Genomic DNA, 19,038 nt, shown 5'->3' on the forward strand with positions numbered 1-19,038 from the left:
TCTTAAAAATGCTGCTCTGTCTGAATCATAAAAGTTACATAGAAACATAGAATTTGACGGTAGATAAGAACCCAAAAAAAAACCCATCAAGTCTACTCATATTACATGTACCTTTTTCCTTAGGATAGCCTTATGCATGTCCCAGGCATTTTTTAATTCCTTCACAGTCTTTGTGTTTACCACCTCAAATGGAAGTTTATTCCTTGAATCCACCACCCTTTCTGTAAAAAAAATGCTTCAAATTTCTCCTGAATCTGCTACCCTCTAACTCTAGATTGTGGCCCCTTGTTTTGGCATTTATTTTTTTGTGAAAAATGCTTTCAGTTTTTATTGTATTAAAGGGACACTGAACCCAAATTTTTTTCTTTGGCAATTCAGATACAGCATCCAATTTTAAGCAACTTTCTAATTTACTCTTATTATCATTTTTTCTTCATTTTCTTGCTTTCTTTATTTGAAAAAGAAGGCATCTAAGCTTTTTTGGGGGTTCAGAACTCTGGATAGAACTTTTTTATTGGTGGATGAATTTATCCACCAATCAGCAAGGACAACCCAGGCTGTTCACCAAAAATGAGCTGGCACCTAAACTTAGATACTTGCATTTCAAATAAAGATACCAAGAGAATGAAGAAAATTTGATAATAGGAGTAAAATAAAAAGTTGCTTAAAATGTCATGCTCTATCTGAATCACGAAAGAAAAAAAATTGGGTTCCGTGTCCTTTTAAGTCCCTTCATATATTTGAAGGTTTCTATCAGGTCACCTCTTTCCCTTCTATCCTCTAAACTATACATATTTAGATCACAGAGTCTCTTTGTACGTTTTATATTCTAGACCATGTACCATTTTAGTAGCCCTCCTTTGGGCAGCTTCTAGTTTATTTATATCTTTCTGAAGATATGGTCTCCAGAACCGTACACAGTATTCCAGATTTGGTCTAATTAATGATCTGTAAAGTGGCATAAGAATCTTGCTATTTCTGCTACCAATACCTCTTCCAATTAGGGTTGCACTGATAACGATACTAGTATCGGTATCAATACCAAGTATTTGCATGAGTACTTGTACTCGTGCAAAAGCACCAATACCTCCAATTCCTACCCATATTCCTGATATGCCAATCCAATTTGCTGTTATTTGTATTATTGTACGTCAGAGCAGTGCTCCAAAAGCTGCTACTATACAGCTGGAAGCCTACCTGGGAGAGACCATTGTACCTCATTCAGACAAACCCCTGAAGTACTGGGCAGTTAATAAACTGATATTTAATGGCCCAAAAATATCTTTCTGACCCATGAAGTAGTGTGAAAAGTGAAAGACTGTTCAGCTTAGCGTCAAACGTCCTTACTGATAGCAGAAATAGACTTATAGCTGAACATGCAGAGATGCTTCTGTTCCTTAATAAGAACTTGCCAATAACTTGAAAAATGATTCTAATTGCTAGACTGCATGTTATACTGCTAGTTTTCATCTTGCACAATTATGTTCAAAATATACTGTACTCTGAGGAACATCCTTAACCAGGGCTGGACTGAGAATAAAAAGCAGCCCTAGGAAAATATAAAGACCAGTCCTATTTTCTGTTGAGTCAGTAGAATGCAAATGCCCCATTTTTCTCAAAGAGGATTACTGGGATACTCCTTCCCAAATATTATTTTCAGAATTAAATTATATTACTTTGTATTAAGTACAGATGTCAGATTAATGAGTTATATAGGCACCCTACAACCCAATTGCATCCAGAAATCACCCCTTTAAAATTGTAGTTTTCCAGCCCCAGCTGCTGCAGCTGTTATTTATTGTTGTTATTAATATATGTTATTGTAATATATTTATTTATAAACATGATCTGTGAACTTTGTAACAAACAAATAAAACTTTTATTTCAAAATGTCTTTTTAAATTCAGTTCATAATTATAAATAAGTGATCTTAAAGTGATGGTAAACTAAGACCCAGTGAAACATGCGATAGTATGTAAAGTAAAAAAATTAAGTGACTTTCATTCATGAACACGCCGCTTTGACGTTGTATGTAAATATATTACAATTCTAAAAATAAAATTCACCTACGATTCTCCGCCTGTGTAACCGCCGCCATTGAATTTCTAATGTCACGTTTTTTTCAATCCAATAGAAGTCCAGGCCAGTTGGTGACTCAGAAATAATCAAACACGCCCTACTTTTTTTGTTGTATATTATGTATTGCAAAACTAATTACACGCATGCGCATAATGAACGTTGAAGACTGAGATGCCAATATAATGACATAATGAGTGGGAGGTTCCCCTATCTACGTTGGCTAAGGAATACATCAGAAAGTAATGCCGGGGGTGGAGCAAGGAGCTATAACGCTCAGTAAGTCAAATCTTAATTTAGTCATAAATCTTTGAGATAGAAAAACAAAAAGTTAGCGATTTTGTTTGTAACTACTGTAGGAATAAAATTTTACTTTTAAAGTGCTATAAATTTACCATCACTTTAAATCAAGTCTGTATTGTGCTTGGTAAACTGTCATGACATTTAAAAAAAAAAAAAAAAAAAAGTATTGTAATTGGTATCGTGAGTATTTGAAAAAAAAAGTATCGGTACTTGTACTCGGTCTTCAAAAAATGGTATTGGTGCAACCCTACTTCCAATGCAACCAAGTATTTGACTGGCCTTACTGGCTGCACTGTGTACCAAATTTTAAATCATCTGAAATAATAATAATTCCCAAGTCCCTTTCTTCTTTAGTTAGTCAGTAATGTACCATTGAAACTATAATTGGCCTTTGGGTTTTTGGATTCTTTATGCATAATTTTGCTCTTGGTAATATTAAATTTCAGATCCCATTTATTTAACCAGTCCTCTAGTTTTTTTTTACTATCACAGTTAATTTGATCAACCCCTCCTGGAACATCTACCCTGTTACACATTTTTGTATCAGCAAACAAGCAAACCTTCCTCTTAAGCCCACTTCCAATATCACTTATGAACATGTTAAACAAAACAGGCCCAAGAACTGATCCTTGGGGAACACCACTAGTAACTGATGCCTCATTTGAATGTACTCCATTAATTGAAACCCCCTGTCCTTTATCTTCTAAGTTGTTTGTCTGAAGGAAAGATACAAGTCTTTCCTTTAAAAGAGTTTCCATTAATTTTCCTGCAATTGAGGTCAAACTGAATGGCCTATAGTAAGCAGAATCTTCCCTACTACCCTTTTTATGAAGAGGAACTACATTGGCAATTTTCCAGTCTTTTGAAACAACTCCTGTTAGAAGTGACTGATTAAATAAATCAGCTTATGGAGTAGCTATTACGGATCGAAGTTCTCTTAAAACCCTTGGATGAATATTATCTGGACCCACAGACTTATTTACTTTTATTTTTGATAAAGCCATTGAAAACTCTTCCTCTGTAAAAAGAAAAGTACTACTCACATTATTATTTACAATAACATCCCTTAATAGAATCTCACTATCTTTACCATCTGTTGTAAAGACTGAACAAAAGTAATCATTTAAAGTTTGCTATTTGTTTATCTTCTTCCACTACTCTATCCTCATTCTTGAGTCTAACTATTCCTCGGTTAGTTTTTCTCTTTTTACTGATATATCTCAAGAAGGTTTTGTCACAGGTTTTTACAGATTGTGCTATTTTCTCTTCTGCATCAGCTTTAGCCTTTCTGATTAACTGCTTTGTCATGTTTTGATGGGTTCTTCATTTTTCCTTATCCTCTTCTGACCCAGTGAGTTTGATTTTTTTTTATAGACTGTCTTTTGTCTTAACTGCATGTGCTACTTCTCTTGAAAAGTGGAATAAGAACCGTGCTAATTTTGGCTTTTTCTTTTACAAACAAACCTAATAGTGTTTAGTTGAATCTAGAATAGCATTTTTAAAATATTCCCACTGTTCTTGTACTCCTGTATATCTGTGCCATCCCTTTTAGAGAGATTCATCTAGGTATCTGCCCATGTAAGAAAAATCAGTTGTTCTAAAGTCTAAGACTTTGGTTTTACTATGATTGCACAGTACCTTTGCCTGCATATTAAACCATACAGACTGATGATCACTAGAGCCTAAGTTCTCACCCACAGACACCTCAGATACTATATCACTGTTTTAAATTTTCTTTCACATACATTTCACAAGCATTTGTGCACATTGCACGTAGAACATTTCTAGAATACTCAAATTCTTCTTTTGCATGGTCAATACAACCCCTGCCTACATTAGTCAAAGTCTTATTCCTAAAAGACTTTTATTTTTATTAAACAAGAATTTAAAATTTGGTTGACTGTCTTGTTATGCTCAAGTTTATTTTGACTTGAGTGTCCCTTTAAAAGGGACAGAATCATGAAAGAAAACCTTTTGGGTTTCAGATAGAGTATACGATTTTAAGATTTACTTCTATTATCAAATTAACTTTATTCTCTTTATATCCTTTGTTGAAGGAAAGCAATGCTCTACTGGGGCCTAGCTGAACATATTTGGTGAAATAGTGACAAGCAGCTAGGTACAGTAGCGCATTGCATCTGAGCCTATGTATGCTTTTCAACAATTGATACCAAGAAAACAAAGCAAATTAGACAAATAAAATGGAAAACTATTCAAAAAAATTTTTAAAAAAAATTGCATGTTCTTTCTGAAACACGAGTTTAAATTTTGACTCTTCTGTAACTTTAATGCCATTGCTAGCCCTGCAAAACTGTACACAAAATCAAACCACATGAAGTTTCAAAAAGCTCACTGAATAGAAGATTGTTTGGAGTGAAATAGATATGCACAAGGACCTAAGTGTAAGGCGGGTGGGGCAAGAATTAAAAAATAAATAAAAAAAATTTAGTTAAAGGGACAGTAAAGTCCAAAAAAAACCCCTCATGATTCAAATAGGGTATATTTTAAACAACTTTCCAAATTAGTTTTATTACCAATTTTGCTTTGTTCTCTTGGTATTCTTAGTTCAGAGCTAAACCTAGGAGGTTCATATGCTAATTTCTTAGACCTTGAAGGTCAGCATTTGACAGTTTTTCACCACTAGAGGGTGTTAGTTCATGTGTTTCATATAGATTTTGAGCTCATGCACGTGAATTTACAGAGGAGTGAGCACTGAGTGGCTAAAATGCAAGTCTGTCAAAATAACTAAAATAAGGGGGCAGTCTGCAGAGGCTTAGATACAAGGTAATCACAGAGGTAAACGTGTATTATAATAATAATAATAATTATTGTGTTGGGTATGCAAAACTGGGAAATGGGTAATTAAGGGATTATCTGTATTTACAATAATTATTATTACAAGTCCAAAATAAACCAACCAACAACTCATGATTCAAATAGGGCAAGTAATTTTAAACAACTTTCCAATTTACTTTTATCACCAATTTTGCTTTGTTCTCTTGGTATTCTTAGTTGAAAGCTAGAACTAGGAGGTTCATATGCCAATTTCTTAGACCTTGAAGGCCGCCTCTAATCTAAATGCATTTTGACAGTTTTTCACCACTAACACGAGGGTGTTAGTTCATGTGTTTCATATAGATAACATTGCACGTGAATTTACCAAGGAGTGAGCACTGATTGGCTAAAATGCAAGTCTGTCAAAAGAACTGAAATAAGGGGGCAGTCTGCAGAGGCTTAGATACAAGGTAATTACAGAGGTAAAACGTGTATTACTGGGGAATTGGTAATTAAGCAATTATCTATCTTTTAAAACAATACCATTCTGGTGTTGACTGTCCCTTCAAGGTAATAATTAGGTTTCTTTGGTTAAATAAAACTACAGTATTGAAATTATTATAATTAAAAAGGAGTCAAGTAAAAAAAAAAAAATTAAACTTTCATGATCAGATAGAACACACAATTTTAAACAACTTTCCAATTCCCTACCATTAGCTAAAGGAGCACAATCTTTATATGCCCACTTTGAGGCACCAGCTCCTACTGAACATGTGCAAGATTCACAGGATATATGTATATGCATTTTGTGATTGGCTGATGACTGTCACATGATGCATTAGGAAGGAAAAACATAATTTATGCTTACCTGATAAATTTATTTCTCTTGTAGTGTAGTCAGTCCACGGGTCATCCATTACTTATGGAATATATCTCTTCCTAACAGGAAGCTGCAAGAGGATCACCCAGCAGAGCTGCTACATAGCTCCTCCCCTCACATGTCATATTCAGTCATTCGACCAAAGCAGACGAGAAAGGAGAAACCATAGGGTGCAGTGGTGACTGGAGTTTAATTAAAATTTAGGTCTGCCTTAAAGACAGGGCGGGCCGTGGACTGACTACACTACAAGAGAAATAAATTTATCAGGTAAGCATAAATTATGTTTTCTCTTGTTAAGTGTAGTCAGTCCACGGTCATCCATTACTTATGGAATACCAATACCAAAGCTAAAGTACACGGATGAAGGGAGGGACAAGGCAGGAACATTAAACAGAAGGAACCACTGCCTGAAGTACCTTTCTCCCAAAAATAGCCTCCGAAGAAGCAAAAGTGTCAAATTTGTAAAATTTTGAAAAGGTGTGAAGCGAAGACCAAGTCGCAGCCTTGCAAATCTGTTCAACAGAGGCCTCATTTTTAAAGGCCCAGGTGGAAGCCACAGCTCTAGTAGAATGAGCTGTAAAGTCTTTCAGGAGGCTGCTGTCCAGCAGTCTCATAGGCTAAACGTATTATGCTACGAAGCCAAAAAGAGAGAGAGGTAGCCGAAGCCTTTTGACCTCTTCTCTGTCCAGAGTAAACGACAAACAGGGAAGAAGTTTGACGAAAATCTTTAGTTGCCTGCAAGTAGAACTTCAGGGCACGGACTACGTCCAAATTATGCAAAAGTCGTTCCTTCTTTGAAGAAGGGTTAGGACACAGAGATGGAACAACAATCTCTTGATTGATATTCCTGTTAGTAACTACCTTAGGTAAGAACCCAGGTTTAGTACGCAGAACTACCTTGTCTGAATGAAAAATCAGATAAGGAGAATCACAATGTAAGGCAGATAACTCAGAGACTCTTCGAGCCGAGGAAATAGCCATCAAAAACAAAACCTTCCAGGATAACAGCTTGATATCAATGGAATGAAGGGGTTCAAATGGAACGCCTTGAAGAACATTAAGAACTAAGTTTAAGCTCCACGGCGGAGCAACAGTCTTAAACACAGGCTTAATCCTAGTTAAAGCCTGAATGTCTGGAACTTCAGCCAGACGTTTGTGTAGAAGAATAGACAGAGCAGAAATCTGTCCCTTTAACGAACTAGCAGATAAGCCCTTTTCTAAACCCTCTTGTAGAAAGGACAATATCCTAGGAATCCTAACCTTACTCCATGAGTAACTCTTGGATTTGCACCAATATAAATATTTATGCCATATCTTATGGTAAATTTTTCTGGTAACAGGCTTCCTAGCCTGTATTAAGGTATCAATAACCGACTCCGAGAAGCCACGCTTTGATAGAATCAAGCGTTCAATCTCCATGCAGTCAGCCTCAGAGAAATTCGATTTGGATGTTTGAAAGGACCCTGAATTAGAAGGTCCTGTCTCAGAGGCAGAGACCACGGTGGACAGGACGACATGTCCACTAGGTCTGCATACCAGGTCCTGCATGGCCATGCAGGCGCTATCAGAATCACCGAAGCTCTCTCCTGTTTGATCTTGGCAATCAAACGAGGAAGCATCGGGAATGGTGGAAACACATAAGCCATGTTGAAGACCCAAGGGGCTGTCAGAGCATCTATCAGCACCGCTCCCGGGTCCCTGGACCTGGATCCGTAACAAGGAAGCTTGGCATTCTGGCGAGACGCCATGAGATCCAGATCTGGTTTGCCCCAACAAAGAATCAGTTGAGCAAAGACCTCCGGATGAAGTTCCCACTCCCCCGGATGAAAAGTCTGGCGACTTAGAAAATCCGCCTCCCAGTTCTCTATGCCTGGGATGTAAATCGCTGACAGGTGGCAAGAGTGAGACTCTGCCCAGCGAATTATCTTTGAGACTTCCAACATCGCTAGGGAACTTCTGGTTCCCCCTTGATGGTTGATGTAAGCCACAGTCGTGATGTTGTCCGACTGAAATCTGATGAACCTCAGAGTTGCTAACTGAGGCCAAGCTAGGAGAGCATTGAATATTGCTCTTAATTCCAGAATATTTATTGGGAGGAGTTTCTCCTCCTGAGTCCATAATCCCTGAGCTTTCAGTGAGTTCCAGACTGCGCCCCAGCCTAGAAGGCTGGCGTCTGTTGTTAGAATCGTCCAATCTGGCCTGCGAAAGGTCATCCCCTTGGACAGATGTGGCCGAGAGAGCCACCATAGAAGAGAATCTCTGGTCTCTTGATCCAGACTTAGTAGGGGGGACAAATCTGAGTAATCCCCGTTCCACTGACTTAGCATGCACAATTGCAGCGGTCTGAGATGCAGGCGCGCAAATGGTACTATGTCCATTGCCGCTACCATTAAGCCGATTACTTCCATGCACTGAGCTACTGACGGGTGTGGAATGGAATGAAGGACACGGCAAGCATTTAGAAGTTTTGATAACCTGGCCTCTGTCAGGTAAATTTTCATATCTACAGAATCTATAAGAGTCCCTAGAAAGGGAACTCTTGTAAGTGGTAATAGAGAACTCTTTTCCACGTTCACCTTCCACCCATGCGACCTCAGAAATGCCAGAACTATCTCTGTATGAGACTTGGCAGTTTGAAAACTTGACGCTTGTATCAGAATGTCGTCTAGGTACGGAGTCACCGCTATGCCTCGCCGTCTTAGTACCGCCAGAAGTGAGCCCAGAACCTTTGTAAAGATTCTTGGAGCCGTAGCTAATCTGAAGGGAAGAGCTACAAACTGGTAATGCCTGTCTAGGAAAGCAAATCTTAGGTACCGATAATGATCCTTGTGAATCGGTATGTGAAGGTAGGCATTGTTTAACCCCTTAATGACAGAGGACTTACCAGGTACGTCATGGAAAAACATTCCCTTAATGACAATTGACGTACCTGGTACGTCCTCTGTTGTTAGAAGCGCTGGAAGCGATCATGATCGCTTCCAGCTGCTTACAAGGGATTGTAGTGATGCCTCAATATTGAGGCATCACTGCAATCCCTTATTTTACCCACCGATGCAGAAAGGGCCACTCTGTGGCCCTCCCTGCATCGGACTATAGTCATCTCACATTCGTTGGTGGGTGGGAGCAGCTTCTGGGAGGACCGTTAGGTATATGCTCCCGATCGGTATCAGTCATCAGTAGTTCCTGCAATATCGGCGGTTGCGGCGGGGGGGAGCTGGGGTGGGTGCGCGCGCACGCAAAATATGACCGGAAGAAATATATAATTAATGCAGATGCCTGGGGTCCTGGGGATCTTCTTTGAGTAGTAAGGGATCTGGGAGGGGGAGGGATGTAGATTATTAAGGGGGGCCCAGCTACACTACAGAAAACATATTTTTCATCTAAAAAGTAAAAAAAAAAAACCTATTTTTGGGGGCAAATTGGGTACTGGCAGACAGCTGCCAGTACCCAAGATGGCGGCAAATAGGTAGAGGGGGAGGGTTAGAAAGATGTATGGGGGGATCAGGGAGGTTGTGGGGTAAGGGGGATGCAGACTGCAGACAGTATGAAAAAAATAAATAAAAAAAAATAAAAAATGATTTTTATTTCAGTACTGGCAGACTTTCTGCCAGTACTTAAGATGGCGGTGACAATTGTGAGGTGGGGGAGGGAAGAGAGCTGTTTGAGGGAGGTCAGGGGGGGATCAGGGGGTGGGATGTGTCAGGTGGGAGGCTGATCTCTACACTAAAGCTAAAAATTAACCCTACAAGCTACCTAATTAACCCCTTAACTGCTGGGCATATTACAAGTGTGGTGCGCAGCAGCATTTAACGGCCTTATTATTACCAAAAAGCAACGCCAAAGCCATATATGTTTGCTATTTCTGAACAAAGGGGATCCCAGAGAAACATTTACAACCATTTGTGCCATAATTACACAAGCTGTTTGTAAATAATTTCAGTGAGAAACCTAAAATTGTGAAAAATTTAACAGTTTTTTTTTATTTGATTGTATTTGGCGGTGAAATGGTGGCATGAAATATACCAAAATGGGCCTAGATCAATACTTTGGGATGTCTACTAAAAAAAAATATATACATGTCAAGGGATATTCAGGGATTCCTGAAAGATATCAGTGTTCCAATGTAACTAGCGCTAATTTAAAAAAAAAAAATGGTTTGGAAATAGCAAAGTGCTATTTGTATTTATGGCCCTATAACTTGCAAAAAAAAAAAAACGAACATGTAAACATTGGGTATTTCTAAACTCAGGACAAAATTTAGAAACTATTTAGCATGGGTGTTTTTTGGTGGTTGTAGATGTGTAACAGATTTTGGGGGTCAAAGTTAGAAAAAGTGTGTTTTTTCCATTTTTTCCTCATATTTTGTATTTTTTTTTACAGTAAATTATAAGATATGATGGAAATAATGGTATCTTTAGAAAGTCCATTTAATGGCGAGAAAAACTGTATATAATATGTGTGGGTACAGTAAATGAGTAAGAGGAAAATTACAGCTAAACACAAACACTGCAGAAATTTAAAAATAGCCATTGTCATTAAGGGTAAGAAAATTGAAAAATGGTCCGGTCATTAAGGGGTTAAATCCACTGTGGTCATGTACTGACCCTCTTGGATCATGGGAAGGATGGTTCGAATAGTTTCCATTTTGAATGATGGAACTCTTAGAAATTTGTTTAGGATTTTTAAGTCCAAGATTGGTCTGAAGGTTCCCTCTTTCTTGGGAACCACAAATAGATTTGAATAGAATCCCTGCCCGTGTTCCGTCCGCGGAACTGGGTGGATCACCCCATTAGTAAAAGGTCTTGTACACAGCGTAGAAACACCTCTTTCTTTATTTGGTTTGCTGATAACCTTGAAAGATTAAATCTCCCTCGTGGAGGAGAAGTTTTGAAGTCCAGGAGATATCCCTGAGATATGATCTCCAACGCCTGGGCGAAGAGAGAAAGTCTGCCCCCCACTAGATCCGTTTCCGGATAGGGGGCCCTCTCTTCATGCTGTCTTGGGGGCAGCAGCAGGTTTCTTGGCCTGCTTGCCCTTGTTCCAGGACTGGTTAACTTTCCAGCCCTGCCTGTAACGAGCAACAGCTCCTTCCTGTTTTGGAGCGGAGGAAGTTGATGCTGCTCCAGCCTTGAAGTTATGAAAGGCACGAAAATTAGACTGTTTGGCCTTTGATTTGGCCCTGTCCTGAGGTAGAGCATGGCCCTTACCTCCCGTAATGTCAGCTATAATTTCTTTCAAGCCGGGCCCGAATAAGGTCTGCCCTTTGAAAGGAATATTAAGCAATTTAGATTTAGAAGTCACGTCAGCTGACCAGGATTTAAGCCATAGCGCTCTGCGCGCTTGGATGGCGAATCCGGAGTTCTTAGCCGTAAGTTTGGTTAAATGTACGACGGCATCAGAAACAAATGCGTTAGCTAGCTTAAGTGCTTTAAGCTTGTTCATAATTTCATCCAATGGAGCTGTGCGAATGGCCTCTTCCAGAGACTCAAACCAGAATGCCGCCGCAGCAGTGACAGGCGCAATGCATGCAAGGGGCTGTAAGATAAAACCTTGTTGAACAAACATTTTCTTAAGGTAACCCTCTAATTTCTTATCCATTGGATCTGAAAAGGCACAACTATCCTCCACCGGGATAGTGGTACGCTTAGCTAAAGTAGAAACTGCTCCCTCCACCTTAGGGACCGTCTGCCATAAGTCTCGTGTGGTGGCGTCTATAGGAAACATTTTCCTAAATATGGGAGGAGGGGAAAAGGGCACACCAGGTCTATCCCACTCCTTGCTAATAATCTCTGTAAGCCTTTTAGGTATAGGAAACACGTCAGTACACACCGGTACCGCATAGTATCTATCCAACCTACATAATTTTTCTGGAATTGCAACCGTGTTACAATCATTCAGAGCCGCTAATACCTCCCCTAGCAATATGCGGAGGTTCTCAAGCTTAAATTTAAAATTAGAAATCTCTGAATCCAGTCTCCCTGGATCAGATCCGTCACCCACAGAATGAAGCTCTCCGTCTTCACGTTCTGCAAACTGTGACGCAGTATCTGACATGGCTCTCATCTCATCCGCGCGCTCTGTCCTTAACCCAGAGCTATCGTGCTTGCCTCTTAATTCTGGCAATTTAGATAATACTTCTGTCATAACAGTAGCCATGTCTTGCAAAGTGATTTGTAAGGGCCTCCCTGATGTACTTGGCGCCACAAAATCACGCCCCTCCTGAGCGGGAGGCGAAGGTACTGACACGTGAGGAGAGTTAGTCGGCATAACTTCCCCCTCGTTGTCTGGTGATAATTTATTTACATGTAAAGATTGACTTTTATTTAAAGTAGCATCAATGCAATTAGTACATAAATTTCTATTGGGCTCCACATTGGCCTTTAAACATAGTGAACAAAGAGATTCATCTGTGTCAGACATGTTTAAACAGACTAGCAATGAGACTAGCAAGCTTGGAAATACTTTTCTAAATAAATTTACAAGCAATATAAAAAACGCTACTGTGCCTTTAAGAAGCACAAAAAGCTGTCACAGTTGAAATAACAATGAACCAAAATAGTTATAGCAACCAATTTTTCACAGTAAATGTATTAAGTTAGCAAAGGATTGCACCCACCAGCAAATGGATGATTAACCCCTTAATACCCAAAAACGGATTAACAATTTAATAATTAACGTTTTTCTCACAGTCAAAACACACTGTCACAGGTCTGCTGTGACTGATTACCTCCCTCAAAATGAATTTTTAAGACCCCTGAGCTCTCTAGAGACGATCTGGATCATGGAGGATGAAGTAGACAGATTGTGACTGAATTTTTACTGCGCAAAAAAGCGCTAAAATAGGCCCCTCCCACTCATATTACAACAGTGGGGAAGCTCAGAAAACTGTTTCTATGCAGAAAACAAAGATGGCCATGTGGTAAAAATCATGCCCCAATAAGTTTTATCACTAAGTACCTCACAAAAAACGATTAACATGCCAGTAAACGTTTTAAACATACATTTGAAAAGTTATGAATTGTTATTAATAAGCCTGCTACCAGTCGCTTTTACTGCAGTTAAGGCTCATACATTATTTCAGTATTAACAGTATTTTCTCAGTCAATTCCATAGAAAAATACATTCAGTGTACACACACACACATCAGCCTAATACCAGTCGCTATCACTGCATTTAAGGCTGAACTTACGTTACATTGGTATCAGCAGTATTTCTCAGTCAATTCCATTCCTCAGAAAAATAATTACTGCACATACCTCATTTGCAGGGGGGCCCTGCATGCTATTCCCCTTCTCTGAAGTTACCTCACTCCTCAGATGAGAACAGCCAGTGGATCTTAGTTACGTCTGCTAAGATCATAGAAAACGCAGGCAGATTCTTCTTCTAATGCTGCCTGAGAATAAACAGCACACTCCGGTGCCATTTAAAATAACAAACTTTTGATTGTAGAAATAAACTAAGTTAAAAAACACCACAGACCTCTCACAGCGACCTATCTAGTTAGGCTGCAAGAGAATGACTGAATATGACATGTGAGGGGAGGAGCTATGTAGCAGCTCTGCTGGGTGATCCTCTTGCAGCTTCCTGTTAGGAAGAGATATATTCCATAAGTAATGGATGACCCGTGGACTGACTACACTTAACAAGAGAAATGTAACCGACATTTGTCAGAAAAAAAGTCTGCTAATCATTTGAAATTCAAACTAATTGCTTTTACCAATAAATAATCTAATTTACCAAAATCATCCTGCATAGAAGTTTCCTTTTAAATACTCTGATTACTTGGAATGAAAACTATGTACTATATACAATGTAAGCAGTAGTGTACATTAATATGAAAGTAGCACAAGTAAATAAAATTGCCTTTTTGCAAAAAATCAACTGTAATAAGGGGAACAAATTCCACAACAGATAGAAAAAAAGGTCAAGTTGACCAAATGTTCTAAAAAAACCAAACAGTTGTTTTTTCATACTGGATAACTTTTAAGTGCTGCACAGCTACAGAATACCATCAAGTTCATGCATCACTGTTCTTGTGCTTACCAATGCCACGATATCGTGGAGGATTCGCTCTCTCATCCAACTGAAGCTGGGTTTTGACATATTCAGTAGGGAATGTGATGCAGATTTCAATGCCTCCAGCAATCCCACCTGTAGGACACCAAAATGTATTAAAGTGTTACCTTAATATCAGAGATGGGGCAAAAGAGAAACAAAGTTAGATTCCTAGACTTTAAAGTGGTGTTTCTACTGGGTGTAATATATATATATATATATATATATATATATATATATATATATATATATATATATATATATATATATATATATATATATATATATATATATATATATATATATATATATATATAATGCAGTGATCAAGTGCTAGTCATGCACGAAACATGACTGCGTGAGGTCTGAACTCTGGCATTGTGTTTTTAGTGCTTCTTACAGCTGCTTTTGCTGTCATGTTTTTACCCTTTTCCTAATAAATATCACATATATATACACACGTAAGAAAAACAAATGACTGATACATAACAAAGGCAGCTCACAGTCTTACATTTTCCATGTGCTACATTTTTATTTCTAATTAGAGAGGAATATATGCTATGTAGAAGGGCTACATTTGCTCATTTGACAGTGTCAGAAATTTTAACACGTACAAAACTGTGATAAATGAAGAGTGCGGTTAATGGGCATGAAAAATACTGAAGATAGGTTTAACATATGAGATGTAAGACAGACTATCAATACAAAAAAATATATATAAGTCAATAAAACTGCTGAAGCAGAAACAAATACAGCTGGACTGAATACAAATAAAATGGCTTACACCTAACAAGCTGACAGGTTGATAAGAATACATCATTTCTTTTGACAAATTGTTTTGTTGGGCTTTTTTTCCTGTCAAAAACCACAAAATCACTGTTGTTGTGAACAGAAGTTTTGATTAAATAGAAAAAAAATAAAAATAATGAGAAGGTGCCCAAAACACTGCCACAGAGATTACAAGGAAGACCAACCCACTTCAGAATATGAGCAAAAGGAATATAAAAAACATAAAATTATGTGATTTAATATTTCCTTTTAATATAGGGTTTCTAGAGTACTTGTTTTCTATATAATAATTTGCTTACCTGATAAATTCATTTTCTCGAGATGGTGAGAGTCTACAAGTCCATTACTTCTGGGACTCAACTCCTATCCACTAGGATAAGGCAAAAATTCTCAAACATCAAGAGTACCTCATCCCTCCCACTAGAGCTGCAACAACTAATCAAAATAATCGATTATGAAAATAGTGGTCAACGAATCTCATAATCGATTAGTTGGTCTGTGCATAGCACCAGCTGCATCACTACAATGAGCTCCTGCACAATGTATTGTGTTTTATGGTTATGCCCGTAGCCTAAAGGACGTCTACAGACATTTTATTTTTCGCTGTATCATGACATCAGCCAATCTAGTATACGTATACCCGGTGAGCTTGTGCACATGCTCAGTAGGATCTTGTTCCCCAGAAAGTGTGTCTATAAAAAGAATGTACAAAATTTGATAATGGAAGTAAAATTGCAAAGTGTCTTAAAACTGCATGATCTATCTGAATCATAAAAGTTTGACTTGAGTGTCCCTTTATGGTTTGAAAAAGGAGAAATTGGCTTAAAGGACAGTAAACGCTATAAAATGTATTGTTTAAAATGATAGATAATCCCTTTATTACCCATTCCTTAGTTTTGCATAACCAACACTGTTATATTAATATACTTTTTATCTCTGTGATTACCTTGTATCTAAGCATCTCCTGACAGCTCCCTGATCACATGACATTATCCATTTACTTTCATTTAAAAGGGACAGTCAACACTTGCGGTAACATTATTTGCTATTGAAAAATAAAAACCGAAGATCCGCCTGCACTATACCCCTTCTGCCTTGCCGCCTTGCTTCTGTACTAATCACTGTCGCTAACTTCTTTAATACCAGGTAAATATGGCAGCCGAACTCCCCCCACCGTTACGTAGCTGCCTTCTTCTTCAAATGATCAGCAAATCAGAATCCAATCCTCGGTCAGAAATTGCACGCGCGTGCAATTTCTGACCGAGGATTGGATTCTGATTTGCTGATCATTTGAAGAAGAAGGCACCTACGTAACCTGGGTTGTTCTTGCTGATTGGTGGCTAAATTCACCCACCAATAAACAAGGGCTGTCCAGAGTCCTGAACCAAAAAAATTGCTTAGATGCCTTCTTTTTCAAATAAAGATAGCAACAAAGAAAAATTGATAAAAGGAGTAAATTAGAAAGTTGCTTAAAATTGCATGCTCTCTGAATCACGAAATAAAAAATTTGGGTTCAGTTTCCCTTTAAGCACTGGCAGAAAGTCTGCCAGTACTAAAATAAAAGATATATATATATATATATATATATATATATATATATATATATATATTTTATTTCATTCTGCAGTGTTGGATCCCCCTTAGCCCCCAACCTCCCTGATTCCCCCCCATAGAGCTCTCTAACCCTCCCCCTCTACCTATTTGCCGCCATCTTGGGTACTGGCAACTGCCAGTACCCAGTTTGCTAAAATTAAAAAAAAATATTGGCTTTTTTTATAAAAAAAAAAATTAATTATGTAGTGTAGCTGCCCCCCCTTATTACCCTCCCCGATCCCTTTAACAACACTTATTCCACCCTCTCCCTCCTTCCCTTACACTTATTATTTGCCGTAGTGTAACAGTCCCGCCCCCATCATCCTGGCTAACCGGAACTCCACCAGCGATGGGCCGCCCACAACGATCAGCACCATTACTGGTCGATGCAGAGAGGGCCACAGAGTGGCTCTCTGCATCAGTTGCTTAAAAAAATGGTATTGCATGATGCCTCAATATCGGGGCATCACTGCAATACCCTAAAAGCGGCTGGAAGAGATCATGATCGCTTCCAGAGCTTGAAACCCCCAAGGATGTGCCAGGCACGTCCTTGGTTGTTAACGACCAGTTTTTGTAGGACATGCCTGGCACATACTCGGTTGTTAAGTGGGTAATATAACCATGTGTTTGTGCAAAGCTGGGGAATAGGTAGTAAAGGCATTATCTATCTTTTTAAAACGATAACATTTTTTGGGTTGACTGTCCCTTTAATGGCTGGTTTAAACCCGACTAAAGAATACATACAACACAGTCCAGCACACAGGCCACTGAACGCCACACAGTGATAACTACCTATATCCCCATGTACATTTCAACAAATCCAAAAAAAGTGGCAGCAAAATATGGAAAAAAGGAGCTTTATTTAGCACATAAGACAAGCGACGTTTCAGGAACACCTTCCCTTAGTCATGACTAAGGGAAGGTGTTCTTGAAACGTCGCTTGTCTTATGTGCTAAATAAAAGCTCCTTTTTACCCACATTTTGCTGCCACTTTTTTGGATTTGTTAAACCTGACTAAAGCCTGAACAAAAAATGCTGACTATCAGGAAGTTTAGCAATTTTGTTATGGTATAAAACCAAGAGAGCTTAAATTTTAGCCTTCAAAAGTGCTAGCAAATAAGCACTTATCTAGACCCTCTTGTAAGAACTGCAGAATTATTTGAATCCTTAAAGAGTGACAATTAAAACCATGATTTTCAAACCACAAAGAAAAAAAAAACTGTTTACAAAAGCATCAGAAAACCCTTGCTGTTTCAAAAGTATCCACTAAGGGAATAGTAGTGTGCTTCGCCAAGGTAGAAATAGCTCCTTCAACTTTAGGGATGGTCTACGAAAGTTCTAAATTAGAAGACAGTAATATTTTCTTAAATTTTGATGCTGGATCGTAAGGAATGCAGGGCCTTGACCATTCTTTAGTAATTATTTCATTAATTGCATCAGGTACTGAAAAACCTCAAGAGCTTTAGTAGCCAGTTTGAGAATTAGATTCAATTGGTTAACAAACTTTTTCTTCAGTCAGCTTAGGATCTTGAACTTCTAATGTACATAAAACTTCCGTTAATAAAGTATGAAGGTGTTTCAGCTTGAACATAAAAGAGGAAGAATCTGAGTCCTGTTCAGTGACAGACCTCTGATCATCAGAAAAATATTCAACCTCAGAAGACAGATCTAAGGAGTCTAAATATGAATCTTTGAAAAGATCATTGGATCTAGCCTTTAGGGTTCCAGAATAGGAAGGTAAATCCGCAGCAGGATGATTGTCAGATCCTTTGTGCTTACCTGGATGAGGCATAGCCGCCAACATTTCAGAAACGGTAGAGAGCACAAAATCTTTAAAACCAGGAGCAAAAATTTGATGACTTCCCTTGTAAAGAGCAAAGAGAGGGAGAACAGACTTGTTTAGAGTCAAGAGCATCATTAGATTGATTGGCATGCAATGCATCAGGTAATCCGTACAAGTATTGCAAAGTTGTGCTGGCGGTGCAATAGTACAAATTTGCACAACACACATTTCAACTGAATTGCTCCATGCTTTTAGTAAGTGAATGGAGACATACATTTACATAATACAGGATTATACACCACAGATAATTCTGAACTGTATGCAGGAAAAAAAATAAAAAATCATCAGGGATCTTTACAGCAAAATCTGAGAATCAAAGGAGATTGTAACAGGTACTTAAAAACTGGAGAACCTCTGCAGTGAAATAGGGACCAACTTTAGCCAAACAGTGTGTAGTTAAAAACAAACACACAAACAGAACTTTAATACTTAAACTGAGATGTAAAATAGACTCTTGGAATATTTTGGGCAATTTCACTCCCTCAGGAGAACGATAAAGTAATAGGAGCACAATAGCTGGGTTCCAACGGAACCAATGTCTCTCAAAGCAGTAGTGCGCAGAAGGCGTTTAGTGCAGGGAGGGATGAACTACTCCGCTGCCAAAATTTTCCTTTCCAGTAGCGTGTTCTCCCCAGGACCTTTATAGCAGGTGCACCAACCGTCTGATTTTACGGACCACCAGCCTAAAATTTTGGTCAATATTAAGCTAAAATGAACTAATATT

At 38.5% G+C, this 19,038-nt stretch overlaps 1 protein-coding gene across 1 annotated transcript in view; it reads right to left on the minus strand.

The window, feature by feature from the left end:
• Window positions 1–19,038, minus strand: part of LOC128653176 (tricarboxylate transport protein, mitochondrial-like) — a 64,936-nt gene that overhangs the window by 16,546 nt on the left and 29,352 nt on the right. The window contains exon 2 of the mRNA XM_053706306.1: window positions 14,078–14,185. Coding sequence (XP_053562281.1) covers window positions 14,078–14,185 — 108 coding nt within the window. The remainder of the gene's footprint in view (window positions 1–14,077; window positions 14,186–19,038) is intronic.

Source organism: Bombina bombina, chromosome 3 (assembly GCF_027579735.1).
Source record: "Bombina bombina isolate aBomBom1 chromosome 3, aBomBom1.pri, whole genome shotgun sequence".
NCBI classification, from domain to species: domain Eukaryota; kingdom Metazoa; phylum Chordata; class Amphibia; order Anura; family Bombinatoridae; genus Bombina; species Bombina bombina.